Here is a 25381-nt window from a genome sequence, read left to right on the forward strand (position 1 = left end):
TAAATAGGAAAAAAGTATATTCTTATGAAAATACGGAGATGTGCAGAAGCATCAGGGCTCAAGTATGCACAGAGTTACTAGAAATGTAATGTGCCTGCGGGGTGTAGTTAATTTACAGGTTTAACCTGGAGGCAAGACATAAGAAGAATAGGGTTTTTTTAACAAAACAATATAGAAACTGTCTCTTCTTTTCTGTTTAGCACATGTATAATGGCACGTAAAGTGTGAGTGGAAAAGGTCCTGTCAGAATGTGTACTACTGGTGCACAAGTAAAGTGCTATGGGTGGAGTAAATTTAAAAAAAAACCAGTAGTAGAATAGTCTGTTTATGAAGTGCATGAGTTTTATACTGTTACATTTTTATAGGAGAAGAATGGTGAAATTACTAATGTGATGAGGTTCTAATAAAAAGGTAAAATAAGAAAGCACACCAGTTTAAAAGTTATTTCTGATTGTTTTTTTTTGTTTTGGACTGCTTGCAAATGGTATGTATACACCAAACACTGTAATAGCTCTGTTTTTGCCACCTGTGTGACAAATTTGTCACTTGCTTAATATGTCTTGGGAGCAACCTTTAATAACAAGATCAGATTGACTGCATTGCTTGCTTTTGTTACAGGGCCTGCGGTTTGAGGTGGTGCCATCCTGGTTTAAGGAGACACTTGAAAAATCATCTTTTGCAGCCCCTTATGAGTATGCTGTGGAAACAGCAAAACAGAAAGCTCTTGAAGTGGCAAACAGAATGCATGCAGTAAGTTACCAGCTATTCTGGCAATGAGATTTTTGTCTTGAAGTGGCATGTGTTACTGTGACTCAATTTGCATGTACTTCTTAGGTGGTCTCTGAGTGCATTTTCCCCACTGAAGGCAAATGGATGTTTTTCTGTCATTTGTGAGAGAGAGCTTCCTGAAATTAACTTACCTAATCAAAAGGTCTCGTGCCTGCAGTTTGGGCTTTTCACAAACAGAAGTGGCCTGCATCTCTTGTCAGCAGCACACCCGCTCTTGCTTGGGATTTATACTTGGTAGTTCCTTACAACAGCCAGGTGTGTGGCGGGACAGTTGTTCATTCCAGGTATTTGTTGACTGTGGAGGCAGACTCTATGGAAAAACACACTGATGTGAATCCAGTGCTTTGCTGTAGCTTTCATTGAACAGTAGTTCAATTGAACAGTTGTGACAAGAGAATACTTCAGATCTGTGAGTATAGAGGTGCTGGAGAAAAGCAGGAAAAGACAAATTCTGTTCTAAAGCGTTCTGGACAAAAAGAAACGGGCAGTTTCATCTGAAGAAGGGAGAAGCTGATGTGATTTCAGGTTCTGTAGTCAAGGCATCCGTTTTGTATCCTAAATATTATCAAAACCAGTGATACAACTTACACCATCAGTGGCATATTTGACCTCTGCCCTTGGCTGTGATCACTGTGTTTGAGCATACAAGGCTGTTCTCTACCAGAACCTGTTTCGAAGTCTAGCTGATTAGATCCCACAAAATGTAGCATAATAATTTCTTGATAATACAGCTCTGAAAGAGAGTATGTTTGTTGAACCTATAATGATGGCAGAAAAGGAATGTTGAACACTTTAAACCAACAATGTTGCCAGATGTCACCATTCCTCAAAGCAAATATTGCATGGTCTCCAATGTAAATCGTTACCCTGGTTTCCGTCAACTTCCTCTTAGAGAATGGTACATTAGGAGAGTGGATTTTAAACCCAGCCTCACGAACTGATTTATGTTAGGCTTTACTTGCAAAACACTATGCTGGCAATAATGCTAGTTTAGTGGATTTCAAAATGCTTCTTCATGCAGGATTTTTTTTTAAATGATGTCTGGAATTAGTTCTACTATTTAAAGCACATCAACAGCCTTTCTATAGAAAAATCACCTTCCTACAAACTTTTTAATATAATGATCACTGTTACAGACAAGTTTCCTGTCTTGCTGTGTTAAATAATAACTTTACCTCATAACAGGCAAGTAAATCAAAACTCAGCTGAGTTTTGATTTACTTGCCTGTTATGAGGACAGATTACAGTTTAAAGCCAAGAAAAGGCTACAGAGAATCTTTATATACCCCTACCTCTCAGTTCCCAAAAATGGACTGTATGTGTTCCTTTTTGAGAGAGATAAGCAAAGTGTAGCTAAAGAAGGGTTGGGTTGTTTTTTTTTCAGCAAAACTTGGCTTGGAAAAATAATCCTAGAAGGCTTCAATGCTGTACTCCCTGGCTTCCACAGAGCACTTCCTTTAAAGGAATTCTGTATGCTATCTTGAAGATCAGGTTGACCTTTGAGAGTGCAGTTCGTTCTTTACTGAAAACATTTGTTCATCAGTAACATATTTGGGCAAAATCGTGACCTGAGAATGGTCTGCTCAAGCCGCCTGTTTCCCTCACTTTTATGGTGATATAAATGATTACTATTTTGTAAACAGTGCAAAAGAAGAAACAGTGTCTTGTTATCAGGTCAGTGTAGAGCCCTACTTGGAAACCAGCGAGCTTATGTTTTCTTACCTTAAGTTTTATACGGTTTTGTTCTTTCTGCCTCCTTTGAGAAATGTCTTCTTTCTTTATACCTTTGCAGAAACACTTGAGAACACCTGATGTTGTGATAGGAGCAGACACTATTGTGGTAAGAAGTCTTACGTGGTTTAGCATTGTTTTAATTTATGATAAGTGTAGAAAATACTAGTACCTTTGGGTTTAAAGTTCGTTTGGAAACTATCTTCACTGAGAAGTTACACCTGCAATATGATGCGTCTCTTGGGTTTTGTGGGTGTGTGTTTTAGGGTTTTTTTCCCAACAAGGCAATTTTTGGTATCTTGAGTGCTAGAAGCCTTGCTGCTGTTTTTGCAGACACAGTAGTATTGCATAAGTATTGCCTTGGATCCTCTAGTATGTAATGAAAATTCTGTTCTTGGGCAACTGTTGACTGTCAAGAAATCCAGATCATGTGAACTGTTCAATGTTGTGCCTTGTAGTGGGCGTCACTTTACTTTTTACTATCATCTCCACAGAGTGAACAGTTTAGGACAGAAGAAGTTGAATTACTGTTTTGTTTGAGAGCTGCAGGCACTGGAGTGTAGAGTGTTGCACTCGCTGTGTATGTGACACTAAATTACCTGTTGTACGAAAATATCTATGCTGCTTCCTCTACTCAGTAGACTTATGTTTGAAGCCCCAGCTGAAATCATGGTTTAAATGTTTCTGAGAAGTAAGAAAAAGCAGCACACTCACTCTGTCTTTCTGTTTTAGACTGTGGATGAGCAGATCCTGGAGAAACCAGTTGATAAGCAAGATGCATATAGGATGCTGTCAAGGTCTGTAGTTTTTAAGTAAGATGCCAAATGTGTGTATTAAGCTGTTTTAAAAGGAGCTGTACAGATGCCTTGATGTGTATGAAGAACTCCGTGGACACAAATTTTTCAGTGATTTTTGAATAGTGTAAGCGAGTTCTGCCCCTGAAAAAGTTAGACCTGCTTTTATGTTACCCACAGCTGCTTGCTCCTGCCCCTTCACCTTAGGAAGCTGATCAGGGACATAATGAACCATTTTATTTTCACTTGGATTAGTTTTCAGAGTCAGCTTATCACAAGGCACTATGTATGCTTCAGTTGGTACAGGAAGGGGAGATATGGAGAGAAATCATGATGGGAAATAAAACAGAACCATCATAGAAGTGGCTTGAGGCTTGACATTTAATGGAAAAATATTGCATGTACAAGAAAGTACACGGTGATATGTGTTCATGGACAAATGCTTTAAATTCTATAGTTTAGCTGAGGAAGAAAAATCCACTTCAATCAGTGTTCTCCATGGATGGTGGGCTGGTGTTTTTTAAGGCTTCTGTTTTTTTCTTAAAGGATACTTTTCCCTACAAGTTTAGTGTTACCTTGTAGCACTCTTTATTTTTTTAAGAAACACCAAGTAAATAACTGTAGTCACCTCCTTTCTGAAGGGTGAGGTATGATGAATGCACTAGTCGTGCTTCTGTTTTATGGGAGGAGTACAGAAAAGGTGCACTGCTTGTTTCACAGAATCACAGAATGCTAGGGATTGGAAGGGACCTCGAAAGATCATCTAGTCCAATCCCCCTGCCGGAGCAGGATTGCCTAGACCATATCACACAGGAACGCGTCCAGGCGGGTTTTGAATGTCTCCAGAGAAGGAGACTCCACAACCTCTCTGGGCAGCCTGTTCCAGTGTTCGGTCACCCTCACCGTAAAGAAGTTTTTCCTCATATTTATGTGGAACATCCTGTGTTCCAGCTTGCACCCATTGCCCCTTGTCCTGTCAAGGATGTCACTGAGAAGAGCCTGGCTCCATCCTCATGACACTTGCCCTTTACATATTTATAAACATTAATGAGGTCACCCCTCAGTCTCCTCTTCTCTAAGCTAAAGAGACCCAGCTCCCTCAGCCTCTCCTCATAAGGGAGATGTTCCACTCCCTTAATCATCTTCGTGGCTCTGCGCTGGACTCTCTCTAGCAGTTCCCTGTCCTTCTTGAACTGAGGGGCCCAGAACTGGACACAATATTCCAGATGCGGCCTCACCAGGGCAGAGTAGAGGGGGAGGAGAACCTCTCTCGACCTGCTGACCACACCCCTTCTAATACACCCCAGGATGCCATTGGCCTTCTTGGCCACAAGGGCACACTGCTGGCTCATGGTCATCCTGCTGTCCACTAGGACCCCCAGGTCCCTTTCCCCTACGCTGGTCTCCAACAGGTCTGCCCCCAACTTGTACTGGTACATGGGGTTGTTCTTGCCCAGATGCAGGACTCTACACTTGCCCTTGTTATATTTCATTAAATTTCTCCCCGCCCAACTCTCCAGCCTGTCCAGGTCTCTCTGAATGGCTGCGCAGCCTTCCGGCGCGTCAGCCACTCCTCCCAGTTTTGTGTCATCAGCGAACTTGCTGACAGTGCACTCTATTCCCTCATCCAAGTCATTAATGAATATATTGAATAGAACTGGTCCCAGTACCGACCCCTGAGGGACTCCGCTAGACACAGGCCTCCAACTGGACTCAGTCCCATTGACCACCACTCTCTGGCTTCTTTCCTTCAGCCAGTTCACAATCCACCTCACTACCCGATCATCCAGACCACACTTCCTCAGTTTAGCTGCGAGGATGCTGTGGGAGACCGTGTCAAATGCTTTACTGAAATCGAGATAGACCACATCCACAGCTTTACCATCATCTATCCACCGGGTTACGTCCTCATAAAAGGCTATCAAGTTGGTTAAGCATGACTTCCCCTTGGTGAAGCCAAGTTTCACCAGTTTACATTCCAACTCAGGCATCTCCTAAGGAGAGAGTACAAGTGGCTTAGTAGTTTATGGAGTTTTGTTCTGTAAGTCTATTTTAGATTTCTTTTTTTTTTTTTCATTGATGACTTAGGCTGATTTTTTGATCCTTCATGGCATGTTGCTAACTTAAAAGTAGTAGTCTTAAAAAAACAAAAAGTGACAGCAGCATATGTTATTAGTAGGAAAATCCCAAAGGAGTCTGTCTGGCAAGAGATTTCTCACAACTGCTTTTGCTTGAAATCATGTCAAGTTTGGTTAGTTCAAAAATAGTACGCTTTTTTTTTAACAGAGCTTAGTCTACTTCTAACACATGCAAATATTTTGGGGGTTTTGGGTTTTTTTTGGTTGTTTGTTTTTGTTTTTTTTTTTTTAATTTCAGTAGGTCAGTCTCAATCATGGATATGAAATGCACTTAAAATTTATTTTTTTATAACTCCTCTTAATCTTATTCTACATGAACAGGAAAAATGCAGACAAGATATATAGTTGCATATATCCAAGGTGTTAGATTAAAATTTTCGCTCACTGTTTCATCTTAAAATTAATTATATGGAATCTTTTGGGGGATAGTAAGACTGCAAGATGCTTCTGATCACATCAAATTATAGCCTGGCTAATCTCTAGGAGACTATTCCTTAATTAATCTCTTCAAAGATTCAAGTTCTTATGCTATTTGTTATACTTTCATTGCTTGCACATTAGACTAATAAACTTAAAGCCCTCAAAATTAATCGGCCACAGTGTGGTGCTCTGGAGCCACGACAAGAGAGAGCAGCATGGGTCTGGGGTAAGAGTGAATGTCGGCTCTCTTCCTTTACACTCTGCATCTGTTACTCTGGCTTGCCATGGCATCCCTGGGGGCCAGTCTGGATGAGATGACTACATCAGCTCTAGTTGCCTGTTACTTGTTTAGTCTCAGTTGCATCACTCAGCTATTTATTGCCAGCTTTCAGTGAAGGTGCCTGTAATAGCAGTGGTTATGCTGATTGGCTTTTTCTTGCGCATTTGAAATAGTCACCTCTACCTAGGTACAGTAAATAAGCTGATAGCATGAACTACTTTTCCAAATTGTGGACATCAGTACAAGTGAGATTTTGGAGACTTGAAATGGCTGAATCTCTCGATTGTATATTTTTATTTTGCCAATGTCTCTTTACCTATATTGAAATAAAAAAAAATAAAATGTATTAATTTAGGATACATGTTAGAGCCATCAAGTGATGTATTAATATAATGGTCTATTTCTCAGGCCATAGTAACGTAATCGTGTAGAACATTTTTGCACAGATTTTGTAAAGCTGTTGCTCAATGCGTATTTTTTCCCTGACAGGCTGAGTGGGAAAGAGCACAGTGTGTTCACAGGAGTGGCTATTATACATTGCAGCAGTAAAGGTACATGTGTCATTTTATTAAAACTCAGTATTTTCATTAAATTATTCTTATGAGGGCTTGAACAAGTGAAGAAACAGGATGGAAATTTTTCATATCCAGTCTGAATTGGCTTCCTACTCAAGAGGAGAATTACCTTATCAATATATAAATTAAAAACTCCACACAAAAGCCAACCTTCTTACTGTATTCAGTTTTCACACAGGAAGGAGGATGACAAAATACGATAGACTTTAGAAATACTGTCTCTGAAAGCTATGAGACTAATTAAAAGGCCAGTGTAAATTGTGGGAATATTCTAAATGAAATTCAAGTAAGGCACTACAAACTGTGGGACCGAGCAGAATCTGATCCATATTAACTTTATTCCTGTGTTCTGTTTACAGTAGCTGATGAATACAAGCAGTTGCTGTATCTGTAGTTACTTTGTTTTTCAGTAAATAAGGGAAGCTTTAGAGTCCATTTTTAGGGGATGAATAAAAGCTTAATGCCTCAGACTGTTAATGAACTGTAGGGAGTAATACATCAATGTTACCAGATAATTTATATAGTAAGCAAGTGGTTTTTATGAGAACTGTACCATTAATATAATTTGAGGAGTGTTTGGTTTGAGGGACTTCCTCTGATAATTATGCCGATGTTCTTTTGGAGGAACTTCTGCAAGAATCATTTCTATGAAATTTCACTGGACATAAGTCTTTCTGTAGACAAATTATTTACACCTTTAATCTTTACTGGAATGATTGCTCTTAACTCTTGTAACAGAAATAGTCAGTGATCCAGTACCCTTACTAATATGCTAGGTACAGTAGAAAGAGAGCTGCTGCAAAAGAAATAAAACATGCTATCAAGAGGTACCTGTGAACAATCCAGCAAGAACTAATCCTTTCATGGTTTACTCTAGGAAGAAAGTAAAAGTGCACACAACTGCAGTATTGATGCTATGACAGCACGTCTCATTTGAAGTTTACAAATTTAAGCCACGTCATATTCAGATGAATAAAAATACCATAAGTCTGCATATTCCCCAAGTGATGCAATCAAAGAGTTTTCTAGAACACATTTTTAGGTTTAATTCATAATTACAATGCTGTTAAGTATCACGTATATGTTACAGATGGAATTTTCATCTTGAGCTGATTGTTTTTTTTATCAATACTGAAAGACGTAGTAATCTGTCTTCATATGCAACAACTTTTTTTCTTTCAGCTGGGTCATTAAATGTTTTTTCAACACTCACACCATTAGCAGTTGGTTAGTGTTCTTCCCTTGGTCAGTACTATGGATCTTTCTTACTCCTTCTCAAGAATTTCTACTGCTGTCAGAACAGCAGTAACAAGAGATGCTAACCTTGATTTTTATAGAAAGAGTGGAGAGAACTAATAATTGGCAACGTGCACACTCATTTGTGCAAGGCTGTTTCCTTTTGAACGTGCTTTGGAAAAGCCTCCTTCTGCAATGATACCAGATTCACAGTGTACCCCATGCAACAGGGTCCACACCCAGGTGTGCAGTACTGTATTGCACCCCTGGTCTTCTCTCAACCACTTCTAGATACAGAAGGCTGAAATAATCTTGTTATTTCTTGAGAGGTGGTATGAAAATGGCACTGGTGGTTACTGATGGGACTGCTGGATGCCTGAATCTGCAGTACAGATGGCAGCTGCACATTCACATTCAAGCATTTGTAACAGCTATGTGTTTAACTATAAGGTGATGTTAAGAAGTCATTGTCAACAGTCATAAAGTTAGAAGGGTGTTTGTAGCCTTCTTTGTACTCGATGCTGGATGTGTATGCTAGCAGTCTGTAAATATCTCTGCATAAGCATCATTAATTTAAGAGTGCATCCCACACAGGGAGAGCAACCTGTTAGCCCCAAGACAGTACTGCAGAGATGGAAAATGCAAGCTTTTACTTTTTTGGGGAAAGTTATGAGTCTGCTGTCCCTGAAGAGCATTATTAGTCATTTCATATGTCTGTGTAGTATCTTTAGTTTTTCCCAAGAAAAAATGTCAAATGAATACGAATGGAAATAAAACTGACATGTTATGCTCTCTAAACTACAGTTTCCGTTTCTAATAAGACCTCTTCCTTTCTATAGATAATCAGCTAGAGACAGATGTCACTGATTTCTATGAAGAGACTAAAGTAAAATTTTCTCACCTGTCTGAAGAGCTCTTATGGGAGTATATTCATAGTGGGGAGCCAATGTAAGTAAGACCCTGAAGCTATCACACTGTACTTGAGAACAGGCCTTGGGGTACGTTACTAACCACCAGTATAAAACATTTTGTCCTGTGTTATGTGCAGTTTTGCGATAAATGATAGCATGGGTGATGCAAGGTGGGTGTTCTGTTCTCCTTGTCTAGAACTATCATTCCTCCAGGGAAAGTGAGCTACCTTTTTAGTACCCTAACAAATTTGAAAAGTGAAGACTGTTGAAATACTCTGGGTTAGAGCAAGTGCTCATGCAATATACAATTACCTCTCTGTTAACAGAGGCATTCAGGGAGCTTGGACACCTGAGGCAGTGGATAGTTCTCACTATAAAACAAGTGAACAGAGTGAGTATTGGATAATCAGGGTATTGGAGAACTTTATTGAAAGAAGCTTGAACTTGATTTATTTAGTTTATCAAAATCACACTGCTCTGTTGCCGGAAACGCCAACTCAATTTTCACTTACTCTTCTGGCCAGCTTATATGTGTTCTTATGCCATAGTTGTCTCTTACCTTATGTTTTTCCTCTACCCTTACAATATACTAGTTAGTTACAGACAACATCATTGACTCCACAGAAGAAATAGAATGAGAAGAGAATGCTTAACTATTCATAAGATGAAGTTGACTAGATTTCTTTTTTTTTTTTTTAAAACAAACAAACAAACAAAAAAAAAACAACAAAGAAAAAGTGCTTATTTGGAGACAAGAAGGGAATGTTTGTGACTTTATGGAATTTGCCTTTGTGTTAGCTGAAGTTTAGTAAAGGCAAATCAGGCCATAGTTAGCACTATGTACTGCATGTCTGGTGATCTGAGGTGAACTTTTGTCTCTGCTACTTCAACTCTGACTGGGTAAGAATATGACTTGTGGTTTTTACACTCATTTGTGCTATAAAACAATACAGCCATGTTTTACTGGGGAAAGAGGAACCAGTGTAGACTTTGGATTTATTTAAGTGCTTGTGTGTAAATGAGGCATGCTTTCTGAACATGTAAGTTTCCCAGCTTATTAAAGAGACTGAAGCTAAATTGGATTATGCAGAGAAGAATCTTTTGGAAAGAATGCAGTTTGTAACGGAAGTTTCATAGTTAGGTTTTTGGAAGGTGATCTTTTCTATGAAGCTGATCAGAAAGTTGCAGTTTGAAGGAGAAATGACCGTGGATTTTTAGGAAGAATGTCAGGTTGAAAAATATTTGGGCATGTTCTGATTATTTCCTCTGGAATAAAGTACTCTTTAGCAGTGCTGTACTGCAGCAAAATGGCTCATGAGCAGCACTGAGTAATTCTGTTCATTCTGCTAAACAGGGTGTGTGACAGCAAGGGTTTCTCAGGGACCAAAGGTTCAGAGAATACATTTCATTACTCTGGAGCAGAAGACAATTGATCTTCATTTATAGAATCAAGAGGATAGGAAGCATTTGCTCTGGCCTTGGGAAGGAACTGCTAAATATAGTGTCCTATAATTTTTGCAAAACAGTAAGGGGAAGTCTCTCATGGGGGTCTTTTGTTTGGTTGGGTTTTTTGTCCCTTCCTCCATGGGCACTCATACTGGTTGCACATTTATGTGCATAGAGGTTTTTGTGAACACTATTGCAGTTCAAGTGACCATTTGTTTATTTTTTTTAATGGCTACTTAATTTTGTGGAATCATACAAGACTTAATGATCACATGAAAAATTAAAAGATAATTGACTCATGCTGTTGAGGATTGGATCGAGTTCTTTTTATAGCAAGGACAAAACTGGCATATATAGTATTTTAAAAGTCACTGGTGACACAGGAGCTAATTCGAAAAGCATGTAGCTGACAAAGTATGAATAAGGGAGGAAGGAAAAGCACTATCTCAAGGTAGACTGTGATGAGGCTATAAAAACCCCTCAAAAATTTTGGCTGCAGAAAGATAGCCTTTCCCTTTCTGTTTTATTCCTTTTCCTCTTTCCAACCAAGGATATTCTGCCTGCTGGCAGGGTCTCTTTCTTCTTTTCTGGCCCTCTGTAGAAAGAGGGCTGGACCATAGTAATCCTAACTGGTTTGGGCTTGTGTAATGAGTAGACTTAGTTTCTGCCAGCCTCTTTGACCCAGCTTTTTATTTTGTAATCTTTCCCTTGTGAACAACTTCCTCTGTCTCTGCTCACAACTTCCAGTCTGAAGATCCTATGTGGTTTTTGGTAGCTCTGCTCTGAATGGTGGCAATGAAACCAAAGGACCCTACTGCACTACTACCCTATTGAAAGAGGTGATTACAGAGGCTGGAGCTCTACAGTTTCAGACTTAACTATGATGTAATAAAATGTAGAATACAAATGTCTAACTTTCTTCCCTTGAATGATTTCTCTTGAGAGTTTTCTTCAAAGCTATAGCAAATGCATCTTTTAGTTGCTGTGAATAATTACAGTCTCACAGCACAAATGTGCCCATGGATAGCTTGAGTTTATCAGCTCTTAGGGCTTAAGAGCAAAAACCTTCCAAGTGCAGAATTACAGAACTAAGGGGAGCTGTACTGTTCTTACACTAGAAATAACTTTGAATCTTGCTTTTAATACATCATGTTGCTACAGTTGACTCCTCTGTATGAAATAGTTGTTCTACATTCACCAGAACTTACTAGTAAATCTTTTTCTTGTACCTGCCTACCTCTGCTCTTCTCCAAGTTCCTTTGCAAATGGAAACTCATCTCTGACTGGTTCCATGATGTGTGTATGCTGACCAAGCATTTAGCTGTTTCCTCTCCCAAGAGATAGGTGACCGATTCTGCTTCTCCTTACCACTGTCATGCCAGTCTCTCTGCTCTACAAAACCACTAACTTCATATTTAAAGGAACTGAAGGTGGGACTTACCTGTAGATATGAGAAGTGAAGATGACTGAGCTTGGGTATCCAATCAATTAACTAATAGTTGATAGAGATGCAAGAAATTAGTGTACAGCTTCTAATGTATTTTAAATGTTTGCTTCAGTAAAGATGAATTTTGTCAGTGCTGTACCTGTATCTATCTGACTGTTAGTGAAGCCCAGTCACTAGCTCAGATGGACTCTGTCTAATGTGGCTGAGATTTGCCTGTATTTCTGCTAATGTGACTGTATGGGCCAAGATGTGTGTAACTGTCATACATGTGTTCTTGCCTTTGGAAACCCACCTAAAACCCAACCAAGCATCTCCTTTCATCTGTAGGAGCAGGAGTGCTTGTTAGCACAACAGTAATTTATTTGATCATTGGCTCTGTGTTGGACAATTCACATACTGTATACATGGATATACTGTTTTGTGGCATGACTGAAGTTCTACAGTTAATAAAGGAAATGTGCTTTAATGTTGCATTTTCAAGAGTTACCTCTGTTTTACCTCTTTCTTAATATTTTTCCCCTGTTGTATTGTGTGCGCATTTGATTGTGTTTCTTTTAAAAAAAAAAAAAATCAGTGGATGTTGCACACATGCCTGCTGTATTGTGTGTGGGTTGGTTTGTTGGTTGGTTGTGTTGGTTTTTTTTTCTTTTGTTTGAGTTTTGTTTTTTTTTTTTTTTTTAAAAATCAGTGGATGTTGTACACATTCCTGCTGAAATAATGTATCCCCTACAACAGTCAGTTACTGAAAAATGTTTTGGTTGCAGCAGTTATCTTATGTTTGTCAAACGGTGTATTTTTGAGCTGTATTTTTTTATTATAACACAAATTAACTGATGCTGTCTATAGCACTAAATTTAAGGCTTCATTTATAACACTATGCTAATAAAAGTATCCAGTTATAAAAGCCAGTCACATTTGCCAGAGTTAGTTATGAGAGCTGTGTAAGTACTGATATATTCTGTGTTTTAGCATGGAAGACACTTGTTGAAAAATTGATGGAACTGTTACTAACTACATAGCCTCATGCCTTTGGACTAGAAGCTATAGCTGTGGTAGAGAATACTACTCAGGATCTAATGCCAGAATGTAAAGTTTTGTATAAAAATAAACAACATGTGGCCAATTGTGTTAATGTCCTTGCTTGCAGTATACCACTACTTCTGATGGTCACAATGTTTTTTGCCTCCTTGTCAGCATATACCAGACTGACCTCATCCTACTGGACTGCAACTTCATTTAAAAATGAAAAGACTTTTTAGTCATTAGAATATTCCTAGTTTAGATGGTGTCAGTCTTATATATGTTATAAAAGAAGGAATAATTTAAACAACGACAAAACTAGACGGTGTTTAAAATGCAAGATTAAAGGAAAAGCCCCATTCCCTAGTTAAAGCAAGTAAAAAATCCCATTTGCTGGGATACTGATTCATTGTTTCTCTTAGGAGACTATTGGAAAGGCAATCCAGAAATAAGTTCTGAAAATGTAAAAAGCTGGTTCTGATCAAATCTAAGATGAAAAATCTACGATCTTCTTTGTGTAGTAACCTTCTTTTACAAGTAGTTTGCATAATTCCATACTATCTGAAGTTAATAGATCTGAGACTGACTGACCTTTGGTTTCAAAGCTTGCTGACTTAGGCTTTCAGATTCTGGTGTTATCATGTAGTAAGCATACTTGTAACTGCCTTGTTCCTTAAATGTGAACAGTAAAATTGTTGGGTCTATTGCAGCTTGTCTGCCTGTACACATTTCCATTCCACACAGTGGAATTTGCATAATTACACCTAAAGACAAATTAGATTTACAAGGTTAGTTTCTGTGAAAATACATCCCTGTGCTAAATTGCTAGCCTTACCATGACATTTAAGAGCACAGTGTTGTGAACCACAACTCATATCTCAGAGGGTTACACAAGAATTGGATAGGGCTGAATGGGATAGTAGTGGATTTTGTATTTGAATATGTTGTTTCTCCCCAAGAAAGTCCTATCCTCCTGATCCTCATTTTAGATACTCCTATGACTGAGATTCGCAAGACGCATACTACAATTGTTTGAGTTATGTCTTCTTCAGCGTGAGCTCCTTTTGGCCCTTCAGCATCTTACGGAATAGAACTAGGGTCAGTATGCAGCTGGGTGACCCAGTGGCAACGTTGGTCTCAGTGACGCTTGCCTTTACCTTTTTGGTAGCCAGGACTTGGAGAATGCTGGGTAACCTATGGCAACACAATCTGACTGCAGCCAGCTGAAGTGCCTCCTGCTTAGGTGACTGAAGCATAAAGACCATCTGAAGCATAAAGACCTTGGGCTACTTGCCCTTAGAAGAAATACTGATCCTTATATTTATCTTGTGATTTGTAAATTGAAGTGTTGAGCCTAACTAGTAGATTTAATCCACCTCTAACTTGAGTACCCTAGTCTTTATTCCAGACTCTGCAGTACTGGTGGATTATTTGCATTCTGTGCTACCTTTACTGTTAACGTTAATTAGATATATGTCATTTTTGCTTTCTCTCCCCCAGGGACAAGGCTGGTGGATATGGAATCCAGGCCCTTGGTGGAATGTTAGTTGAGTATGTCCACGGAGACTTCTTGAATGTGGTGGGATTTCCTCTGAATCACTTCTGCAAAAAGCTAGCAGAATTGTACTATCCTCCCCCTAAACATAATGTGCAACACAAGAAGTATGACTCTATCCCTTCTGTGGACACTTTTGAGAACTTAAGTGATGGAGAAAGTGAATCTTCAAATTTCACAGAGCATAAAGGTGACAGTAAGTTGGACAGCAGTGGGATGTGTTCCTCAGGAGCTATTTACAATTCCGAAAACAGTTCTAGTATCAGAACTGGTTTTGTGGTACCTTTGGAAAATCAGAATGGAGTGTCAGAAACTGCAGCAAAACTTCCATCTAAAATTCTAGAGCTGGTGGATGGTTTTAGAGCTTCAAAGGTAAGGGAAAAAATAGAACTACTCATTACATTTCTGACTGATATGATTGTTTCATTGGACTTCAATATATAGCAGGTAATGTGAAATACTTGAGCTGGGGTAAGAATATATTAATATTTAGTATAAAAGGACCACAGAAGTACCAGAGAATCTAAGGTACCTGAAACTTCTTGTGCAGTGCAAACACTGGTTTTTGGTATTTGCTTTTATCTGTTCTATGAAATTTCAGTTACCGATTTGATAAAAATTTTTGTCTGTTGAGAGGGGAAAAAAAAGTCCTCAGAATTTTTTTGTCCTTGCATGATTGTCCTCAGGTGTGAACAGTGCAATTGTACTTCCAGGGTGTCTGGAAAGAGTACCCTCTTGCCTCCTATATGTGCCTTTTGTCATCTTGTCTAATTAAATGCAGTTTATGCAAGATCATGATTTATATCCCATTAGCTATATCAGTGATTCAGGCTCTGGTGTAATTGGGAGGCTTCAGGATAACAGTAACTTCAGAATTGGAACATTTACTCTAAATGGAAAGTGGAATGTTGTAGGGAAACTTCAAAATGCTTTTAAGAAATGTCTCACTAATTACAGAGTTTGTGGGTTTTGTTTTGTTTTTTGTGTTTTTTTTTTTTTAACTGATCACAAGAGCATAATCAAGCAGGAAGTTACCTTTAGATTCTCTGCAAAGAAAGCATTTCATGTGGTTAACTTACCTGACTTAAACTGTGACAGGAATTGTATACATTATATTTCCTTTCTAACTTTTAGTGCTTAGCATTAGAATTCTGTGGAAGACCTTAATTTTTTTTATTGTCTATTAAGGAGATTATTTTTTTTTTTTATACCCTGTTTCATGTTCCAGGTATGTTTAGCTGATAATGTCCATGCAGTATCTGAGGGAGACGTACATATAACTTACAAACAGAAGGTCACGTGCTCTGTGTAGGAGCCAAGTGTGATGAGAAAGAGTAGCTGGACATTTTAAGTGCTGCCAAGTTTTCTACTCACAGGTCCAGGGTAGTGAAGACAATAGTGAAGGAGAAGTGACCACCAGTCAATCTAGAGATCACTGTCTCCATCAAATCATTCATGTTTTAGGAAGAAGTGAAAAAACTGCTGAAGTGGCAGTGAAATGACAAACCCAGAACTAAAGAGATAACAAGTTTGAGGGGGGATGGAAGGAAACATGCAAGATAGTGGACAATGGTTTTGCTGAAACAGCAGAAAGTTGTACCCAGATCTGAAAGAAAACCATACTGTGGTCACTGTAGATCTGTGGGCGTGCTGCTTGCAGGTATGCAAAGCAGTATTGAGAGATGGAATAAAGCAGCCTTGAGATTGCTGTGTTTGTGAACTTCCTTGTGTATCCATAGGGAGCGAGTTTTCGTGTATTTGAATGGGTGAGATAATGCTTAGCATTTCTTCAATTTAAGTAAAAAAAAATATGGAGAATCATCAGCATTTTGTTGTGGAGAGTCATCAGCATTTTGTTGCACATTATGTACACTGTTTACAGTGATGTGATGCCGAATTCAGTTTTGTGCAGTGAAAGACGGTGGAGTCTGTAAACAGAAGCAGAAGCTTTCCTTTCCCACTAATCCAATGTAAAGTCATAGTATGAAGTGCTGAGCTTCACATTGAACTAGTGGGAATTTTTTTTCCTCAGGGCTTGGGTCTTTGTAGAATTACGAGTTGCAATGAACGCTTCCTGTGATCTGACAAAACTCATCATCTCTCCACTTGTAGCATAGGGATAAGAGAACAAAAGCATTTAGTTTCACAAAAGCTCTCAAGTTCTATATCATTTTGATCCTTCAGTGTTTTTTCAAGGACTTCATAAAGCAGGGTGAAATCTCTTGCAGGCGAAGATGTTGCTGCCTATTTTACTCTGAACAGCTGCTGTTGAAGAGGAGGAGTGGGTCAGGGTTAAATTGTACTTTCTCAAAACTTAATATGTTCTGAATTTGCATAGTCTGCTTTGTACTCAGATCTTTGGGATTTTTTCTTTTATTTTTTTTTTTTTTTTTTTCCCCTTCTTGAACTGAGAATTACAGAATGGTAGAAAGAGTGGTTTGGATCAGCCAAGTTTTTGACCCTATCTTCTGACCTTCTCTTTCCTGTTCTTAGAGTTTCCAGGTGGTATAAGTCCAAAGATTGGCAGGTCTTAGAAGCCAAATGGTTGTAGACTAGATGGAATTGGCTCAGTATTGTGAAAACCCAGATTACAATAAATCCCAGCTATACGTTCTTATTAGAATAACAGGAAACTGTAAAAAGAGGATGAAGTTGATAAAATAAATAAACATACAGTACCAGACCTTCCTCTCAAAGTTAATCTCTTTTTTTCCATTTGATTTTTATTAAACAGAATGTCAGTCCATTTTTTTTTCCTTTACTGCCTTTGATTTTTAGGTACATTATAGTTGCCCGCATTTGCAAAGAAATGGATTCTGTGACTGCTGTGTGTGCTTCCACTCTTGTGCTCTATATAAGTTCCTAGGTTTTAGGTGTTTTAACTGTTTCAGAATACTGAAACTGCATAATTGCAAATTAATTTCAAATGGAGAGGTATATATTGTCACATATCATTAACTTTCTTCTCTGATTTGGTTAGCATATCTCTATGCATTCAGTTAAGTTTTTCAGCTCAGACAGCTGCATTGCCCATGGGTTTTTCTTCACCATCAGGTACTAGCTCTTCTCTGTTCCTGATTCCATGTGTACATGTCCTATTAAGGTGTGCATGTAGTACAGTTGTGCTCTGAAGTTTTATTCTTTTTTTTTTCCCCTTAATTTTTATTAAACAAAGACCAGTATTATAGCAACTGAAGCTGCTACACTGCCTTAGTGGAGCTTTCCGGTTCCTTATATTTTGGATAAATCAAATTTAATTTGATTTTTGGAATTGGTTCAGATCCTTAAGAATGTTTGACCTTATGGAACAAGCTTATAGATGGGGATGTGCTAAATATCTGAATAAAGAGGTGGTCTTCATACAAAATCAGTAGGCTGCATTCCAGAATATTTTGAGTTCCGTTTTCTCCCAAACACCTTTCTTCAAAATTCTGTTACTTGGCTAAGATAGTGAAACCCTCTGAGAAGGAAGGAAATGCATCATAGCAATTTTTAGGAGTTTTGTTAAACTGTGTTGCACTTCTTAAAGAACAGTAGTTGTGTAGAATAATTCTAGTCAAAAGGTATAGTTCTTTTGTGTCTTTATTACAGTCTTTTAAGCACAGCATGCTGACAGGTTTTTGCCTACATGTAGGCTCTGTTTGTAGCCTCTAAGCTGAAGATATTTGATCATCTGAAAGCTAAAGGTCCACTGAAGGCTGTGGATATTGCAAATGAGGTTGGAACCTCTGTGTGTGGAACAGAACGACTCCTTGATGCATGTGCTGCTCTTGAATTACTGGAGAAGACACCACAAGGTGACTAATTTCTCCTTCCCTCCAACTGCATATAGTACTGAAAGACACGCAGGACTGGAAGAGGTGCTTTGAAGGTCTCAGGGTCTGACTTGATATTGTGGGTAACTTGGATTTGTGGGAAAAGGGAATGAATTGTCGCTTCTTTGCTTTCACTATTAGTAGCTGGAATTGTTTTATTTGGGGCGGGGCGGCCTTTATCTAATGAACACATTCAGGTCTTTGAGGAATCCTTAGATTGCTTTTGCTCTCTGGACGTAGTACTGACCAAATTTCTAAGAAAAAGTTATGGGGGCAGTCCTAGGGAGCAGCATAATAGCTCAGATGTGTTATCTGCAGTTGGGTCACAACCCCATGCAACGCTACAGGCTTGGGAAAGAGTGGCTGGAAAGCTGCCCAGTGGAAAAGGACCTGGGGATGTTGATTGATAGCTGGCTGAACATGAGCCAGCAGTGTGTCCAGGTGGCCAAGAACCCAACAGCATCTTGGCTTGTATCAGAACTAGTGTGGCCAGCAGGACTAGGGAAGTGATCGCCCCCTGTACTCAGCACTGGTGAGGCCGCGCCTTGAATCCTGTGTTCAGTTTTGGGCCCGTCACTACAAGAGAGACATTGAGGTGCTGGAGCGAGTCCAAAGAAGGGCAATGAAGCTGGTGAAGGGTCTAGAGCACAAGTCTTATGAGGGAAGTGGGGTTGTTTAGCCTGGAGAAAAGGAGGCTCAGGGGAGACCTTATCGTGCTCTACAACTACCTGCAAGGAGATTGTAGCGAGGTGGGTGTTGGTCTCTTTTCCTAGGTAACAAGTGATAGGACAAGAGGAAATGGCCTCAAGTTGTGCAGGGGAGGTTTATATTGGGTATTAGAAAAAATTCCTTCACCAAAAGAAGTTATCAAGCCATGGAACAGGCTGTCCAGGGAAGTGGTTGAGTCACCATCCCTGGAGGTATTTAAAAGACATGTAGATGTGGTGCTTAGAGACATGGTTTAGTGGTGGACTTGGCAGTGTTAGGTTAATGGTTGGATTTGATAATCTTAAAGGTTGTTTCCAACCTAAATTATTTTATGATTCTATCTAAATTCTATCTAATTCTGTTACCTGCTGCAGCAGTGCAGAGTCAGTCTTCAGCAGAGAATCAGGGTTTTAACAATGAGAGCTCTGGAATGTGTCCCGTTTCATGGACAACAGCTTAAATTTTAGTGCCCCTAACTGGAACAGTGCTTGAAGGTGTATGTAGGTGTGGGAGTCAGTATTAGGATTAACTTTTTCAGTCTGTACTGTGTAGTTACAAGTTTCCATATACATCATTTACATAGTAAGACTTGAAATGGTCAAGTGCCAAGAAAAGGAAGTAAAGGAGGCTTTCAACTCTGTTAGAGGACAAGACCAAGGAGAAAGCCTTAAAGGCAAAACATACTGGAGAACGCTTGAATTTAAGGGAAGGAGAAGCCATAATCTAAGGAAAAATGCAGTCAAGAATGAGGAATTTCTAATACTCTCCCTTGAATATCAGGTGTATAACTCAGGTACTCTGGTTTAAAAAAAAAAAAAGTAAAAATAAAAAATTGGTGCATATCTATATCCTCCAGCATCTAAGTTCTTTTTATAAACAAAGTACCTGCTCCTTTAAGAATGGGAAGACCTTTAGAATTATTTCCTAGAAATCTTTGCACGAAAAACAATATGATCCTAAGATCAGGATTTGCTAGCTATTTGACAGCTATACAGGAAAACATGCCTTCGGACTTTAGATGACAGTTGTGAAGTACTGAAACAAAGCTGGTAACAATTGTTTTCTTCCCATAAGGTTACAGTAATACCGATTCAGCAAATACCTACCTGACCTCAGATGGTGAATACTCACTTCATGGCTACATTATGCACTCTAACGACCATGTTTGGCCTCTATTTACAAACTTGGAGTCTGCTGTCAAAGAAGGCAGCAGGCAGAACCATCGAGCCTTTGGAAAGAAAGCAAAGGATTTATTTGAGGTAATGTAAACTCTTATTTGTATCAAAGCTGACTGTGAGGAGCCCAGAACTGATCTGGGGGCAAATGGAGACTGAGCTGTGTAAGAAAGTTGATCAGTCTCAGAAATGGTGGAAACACAATGCAACTCTCTGGTCTCAGGCTTCTGTTCCCTTCAACTTTAGGCTCTGAAGTCCTGGAGCAGTCACAGAATATACTGGGAAATTCAAGTGCTGCTGAAAATTCTCTGGCTAAAGTGTTGCCCATCCAGCTAACACACTTTCGGAACAACCTCTGAGCCTGATTATATTTATGTGTCCTCTGTATAACACCAGATAGTACCTTATCACACATGCACTCCTTCCATTTTGGATGCCAGTCACTTGGTACTGATGTACATCCAGTTCAATCTGTGCTGGCTGTGTAATCGAAGCTATTTTCAAAGTTGCTTTGTGTTGATGCAGTGGAGAAGGGATCCAGTCTTTCATGAAGGTTTGTAGCTTTGTATGTGCTTCAGGCTGGTGTATGTTGCTGATAAGGATTGTAATCCTTTCTTCCATCTGTTTCCATGTCTGTAGCATTCCTGTTCCAATGCTAGCCCAGGTGGATGTGTTAGGGTCACTTAGGGTTCTAGCTAGCCTAATGTCAGTTATCCACCTGGTGAAGCAGGTTGGGGGACAAAAATATTTGTGCCTGTTTAAGGAGAGGGCTAATAGAGTGAGCAGGTGAATATGTCAGGACTTCATCTCTGACGGCAGTGCTGGCTTAAAGTGTACTTCAGACTGCATCCTGAGGTTCTTAATTTGTACTTAACTTCCAGATGCTGATGAAGCCGGTCTCCTAAAGAAGATGTCTACATTCTTCATATACAGTTGATGGAAGGAAATAAGGGGTTTTGAGACTTAAGAAGGTCCTGTTAGCCTAGCGTTAGTACCTAGATTACTGGTGGACAGAACCTCCTGTAGGAATCCTTCAAAGGCTATTTAAAAGGGAGTTTAGGTACTTTGCTTTAGTATAGCTGTTGCAGTAGATGCTTAAATTCATGTGCAAACTCAGTGTTTTAATGCAGGTGAACTGAATCTCATCCCTTATTAAACATCTGGATTACCAACTTGAGTTTGCTTGGATGATGCTTGTGGCAGGAGTCACTGAGAGTTCAGGCCTGGGCTCCGTATGTGTACAGGATAGTATGTCCAAGCAGAATATATGGGCTGCCTATGGCACTGTGCATACCACAGCCCGGAGATAATTCCACTTCATGGTAGCTGTAAAGACAGATATAACTGATGAAATCTGTACGAAAGTGAGACATAAAGGGATTCATGCTTATGTATCATTTCAGAGGTAAAGGCATGAGGTTCTGATGCTAAATGCTTACTTCTCATCTAATCAAAAAACCCAGCATGAGCTTTAATGTTTCTGGTTTTAAGTTATGGTCCAATCATCTGTTATTTTCCTATCCTGGGAGAATAAATATCAGAATTAAATGAAAGCAATTTGTGAGTATATGAAGAAGGAACGCTTTAGGAGACTGAAAGAAAAAACTCAATCTGTCATTTTGAACAGTTTAAGTCTAGAGACTTCAATCTTGCTGTGGAGCAAATGTGTTAGTAAATATGTATCAAAGGCACAGTATTTCTTTAAAAAGCACTTTTCAGATTATCCTTTCTTCCTGCTATGCTGCCCCAGATTTAGTGGGCAGAAGTATTGAATTTAACATCCCTTGGGACATCACCAAGATCAGGTTCAAACCAGCCAAGTGCATGTCCTTTGAGATGCACTGCAGAAGATATCTGTGTGATCAGAATTTTGGAGAGGATGCAAAAATCTGCTTATCACTACAGTGAAACAGCAAAGGATTTGGATGAGCAACTAGTCAATGGCACTTTTTACTGATATTTTAATTTTAGAATTCTAATGTTAATGGTGTGCACCTACTGCCTTGGTAGTACATAGTTTTAGTTAAGTAATGAAAATAAACTTCAGTTACTGTGCTTTTTTCCCATCTTAGGACTACTATCACAGCCAGGAGGTGAAGCAACGTTTTATGGCTGCCATGCACAGCATTGCCCACCTAACAGCAAGAGATGTGGCTACAGCATTTGATCTTTCGCAGTTTAAATCTGCTTGTGATTTAGGAGGTATTGCCTGTAATTGCACTGGTATACATATTAAAGGGAAAAGCTTGATTTCAGTTCTATATTTTATTACTTAAAACTTATGTATATTTTTTTTACTGGAACTGCAGTAATACTGTCTACTGTTGTTTTTCTGGTATTGTAATGTCAGAATAAAAGGATTTAGTGCAGTTAACTGAAAGCAATGTTACTTAAATGGTATTTGAGTAGTTTGAAATAAGTGAATGTTTGTCACAATCAGTTACATACTGACACATAGCACAGAAAACAAGATGGTTTGTGGTTCAGCTGATAGAATATTGGGCTGGGAGCTCCATTTTCAGCTGTGCTGTTGCTGTCCTTTGGCATGTCCAAGATTTTCAAAATCAATGAAGGATTTATTTCTGAACCTTTCTATATTGGAATGTCAAACTTGAAACACTGCACTGCTAGAACAAAAAGGTTAGATTCTTTTAGAATGGATTTAAGTATTTTGTATGTTTTAATTATTAATATCTAAGATGACCAGCAAAATTGGTAAAGACCAATGATACATCTGAAGAAACTTTTTATTAGTGTCCTTTTTTACCCTGTGCTAGGAGTTGCACAGAGGGAGTGTTATTATATAGGGAAAGATCCACTGAAGGAAGAACACTTTACTTAGTGCCTGGGGAGGTGGACAGCATGTCAGAGGAATTGACACAATACCGGTGCAACCTTTGCCACTTGTGCAGAGACTCCAAGACTTTACCATCCCTATCCTTCACCATGCTGGAGAGTATTTGTCAAACTTCAGATATCAGTGCTTTGTAAATGGCAAATAGTTCTAGTGCTCTTCATTCACAAATTACAAGTCCTTGCCCTTTCATTGATGTTCTTCTACCCCAAAAACCCCCTGAGGTACTGGTAGCAAAGGTCATATTAGCAATTCTATGACAGTAGGGAGTCATGCCTGCATTCCCCAAGCTTTAAAGCATTGCTCTAGCCACCAGGAAGTGCTATTGCCTGTGTTAATTGTGGAGCTGACCATCTACCTCTAAATCTGATTTGATGTCTCTATTTCAATGTTCTGTACAGCCTTGTCTTTAAAAATGTCTGAAAATGCTGTGAGAAAAGACTTGATTTGACTTTTTTAAACTTTCAACAGGTTGCACCGGAGCTCTGGCTCATGAATTAGTACAGATATACCCAAATCTCAAGGTCACAGTATTTGACCTTCCAGAAGTAATTCCAAACACCTCTGACTTTCAGCCTTCAGGACAATGCACAGCTGCCGTGACATTTGTATCAGGTAAATGTAACATATGAACTTTTGTCTTACTTCTGTTATCCTGGAGCACAGAGCAGGCTTTTTTGCTGCAGAAGATGGTGTGCTACCCTGCTCCAACCCCAAACGTGTCTTAGTACAAGGCACTGTAGGGTCACCCATGCTCAATGGGGACATTGTATTTCTCAGGCCCGTAGGGATAAAAACGAACTGGCTATGGTTGGAGAATGTGGATAAATAAGGAAGTATGAATTAGTCATTTTTGAGTACCACTGGGAGTAGAGGCTGCATTTCCTTGTCTCAGGCTTTTTTTCTCTAGGCAAGATCAACATGGTGGTTACGAAGGACTTTGTCTCCTTCCTTGCTCTAGGCTTTCTCTCCATTTTTATGTGTTACAGAATTCTTACATGTGATCTGGGCTCTTCTCTTTAATGACACTTTCCTCATCTGCAAATCAGTGCATCCCTGTACTTGTTCATTCTTTTTTCTTTACCTCTGCTGAAGCTCCTAGTTCCTCTGTAATATTTTCATTTCATTTTGTAGGAATGTACTCTGTGGTTTCTGTAGGAATGTACTAACTCTGCTTTCCAACAGGTGACTTCTTCAAGGATAACCTTCCAGAAGCAGATCTTTATATCCTTTCACGTGTTCTTCATGACTGGCCTGATGAAAAGATACACATGCTCTTAAGCAAGATATCAGCAGTTTGCAAACCAGGTAAGTTTTTTCATCTTGTGGGCTTAAAGGTGTATGTTAATGCATAAACATAATGAGTAATCATAAGAAGTTCATATTTAAAAAGCATATTTTTCTGTCCAATCGTAGCCTTTGCTCGAATGTCTATGCTTGCATTATGATAATACCTACTAAGAAAAAAAAAAAAGGAAACACAGCTGCTAATAAAACTACATAAAATAAGCCCTTACTATGGTTGCAGACTTCACATACAACTATGTCATCTCCGCTATCTCTGCTAGGCCCAGTCTTTCTTACAAAGCCCAGTATCATCAAATAACTAAGCATATGCTTATTTCTATACATACAAGTAGTCTAACTAAAGTTCCTTTAGGTTAATCAAGAAGTTTGTTTTGCTATTGTTTTGCAATCTCAGCAGTGCCCAGGATATGGTAAACTGGAGTTCAGCACTACTTTATGCACAGATTTTGTGAGAAATATGTAGTCTCTTCTTTCTCCTACATTTGAATCATAGAATGAGGGTATCTTGAGTTGGAAGGGACCAATAAGGATCATCAAGTCCAACTCCCTGCTCCTTGCAGGACTACCTAAAACTAGTATGACTAAGTATGACTAAGAGCGTTGTCCAGACACTCCTTGAACGCTGACAGGCTTGGTGCCGTGACCACTTCCCTGGGGAATCTTTTCCAGTGATCGATCACTCTTCCCCGTGAAGAACCTTTTCCTAATGTCCAACCTGAACTTCCCCTGGTGTAGCTTCATTCCATTTCCTCGTGTCCTATTGCTGGTCACCAGAGAGAGGAGATCAGCACCTCCCTTTCTGCTGTCTGTCTTGAGGAAGTTGTAGACTGTGAGGAGGTCACCCCTTCTCTTCTCCAAGCTGAACAAACCAAGGGACCTCAGCTGCTCCTCGTAAGTCTTGCCCTTGAGGCCTTTCACCATCTTGGTCACCCTCTTCTGGACACACTCTAATAGTTTGATGTCATTGTTATATAGAGGTGCCCAAAACTGCACACAGTACTCGAGGTGGGGCTGCACCAGTGTGGTGTATGGTGGGACAATCATCTCCCTCGACCGGCTAGCCATGCTGTGCTTGATGCACCCCAGGACATGGTTGGCCCTTTTGGCTGCCAGGACACACTGTTGACCCATATTTGGACAGTATTAAAGATCGAAGGAGAAGAAAAAAAGCAGAAAAGC

The 25381-nt window shown here is 39.3% G+C and overlaps 1 protein-coding gene across 2 annotated transcripts in view; it reads left to right on the top strand.

Moving 5' to 3' along the window:
* Positions 1 to 25381, top strand: part of ASMTL (acetylserotonin O-methyltransferase like) — a 33556-nt gene that overhangs the window by 1313 nt on the left and 6862 nt on the right. For both annotated transcript variants that reach the window (XM_068395529.1, XM_068395531.1), the window contains exons 2-12: positions 619 to 750; positions 2582 to 2629; positions 3253 to 3317; positions 6642 to 6703; positions 8803 to 8911; positions 14288 to 14714; positions 17977 to 18139; positions 19940 to 20124; positions 22113 to 22242; positions 23366 to 23509; positions 24080 to 24202. In XM_068395529.1, coding sequence (XP_068251630.1) covers positions 619 to 750; positions 2582 to 2629; positions 3253 to 3317; positions 6642 to 6703; positions 8803 to 8911; positions 14288 to 14714; positions 17977 to 18139; positions 19940 to 20124; positions 22113 to 22242; positions 23366 to 23509; positions 24080 to 24202 — 1588 coding nt within the window. The remainder of the gene's footprint in view (positions 1 to 618; positions 751 to 2581; positions 2630 to 3252; positions 3318 to 6641; positions 6704 to 8802; positions 8912 to 14287; positions 14715 to 17976; positions 18140 to 19939; positions 20125 to 22112; positions 22243 to 23365; positions 23510 to 24079; positions 24203 to 25381) is intronic.

This window comes from Nyctibius grandis, chromosome 2, assembly GCF_013368605.1.
Source record: "Nyctibius grandis isolate bNycGra1 chromosome 2, bNycGra1.pri, whole genome shotgun sequence".
NCBI classification, from domain to species: Eukaryota; Metazoa; Chordata; class Aves; order Nyctibiiformes; family Nyctibiidae; genus Nyctibius; species Nyctibius grandis.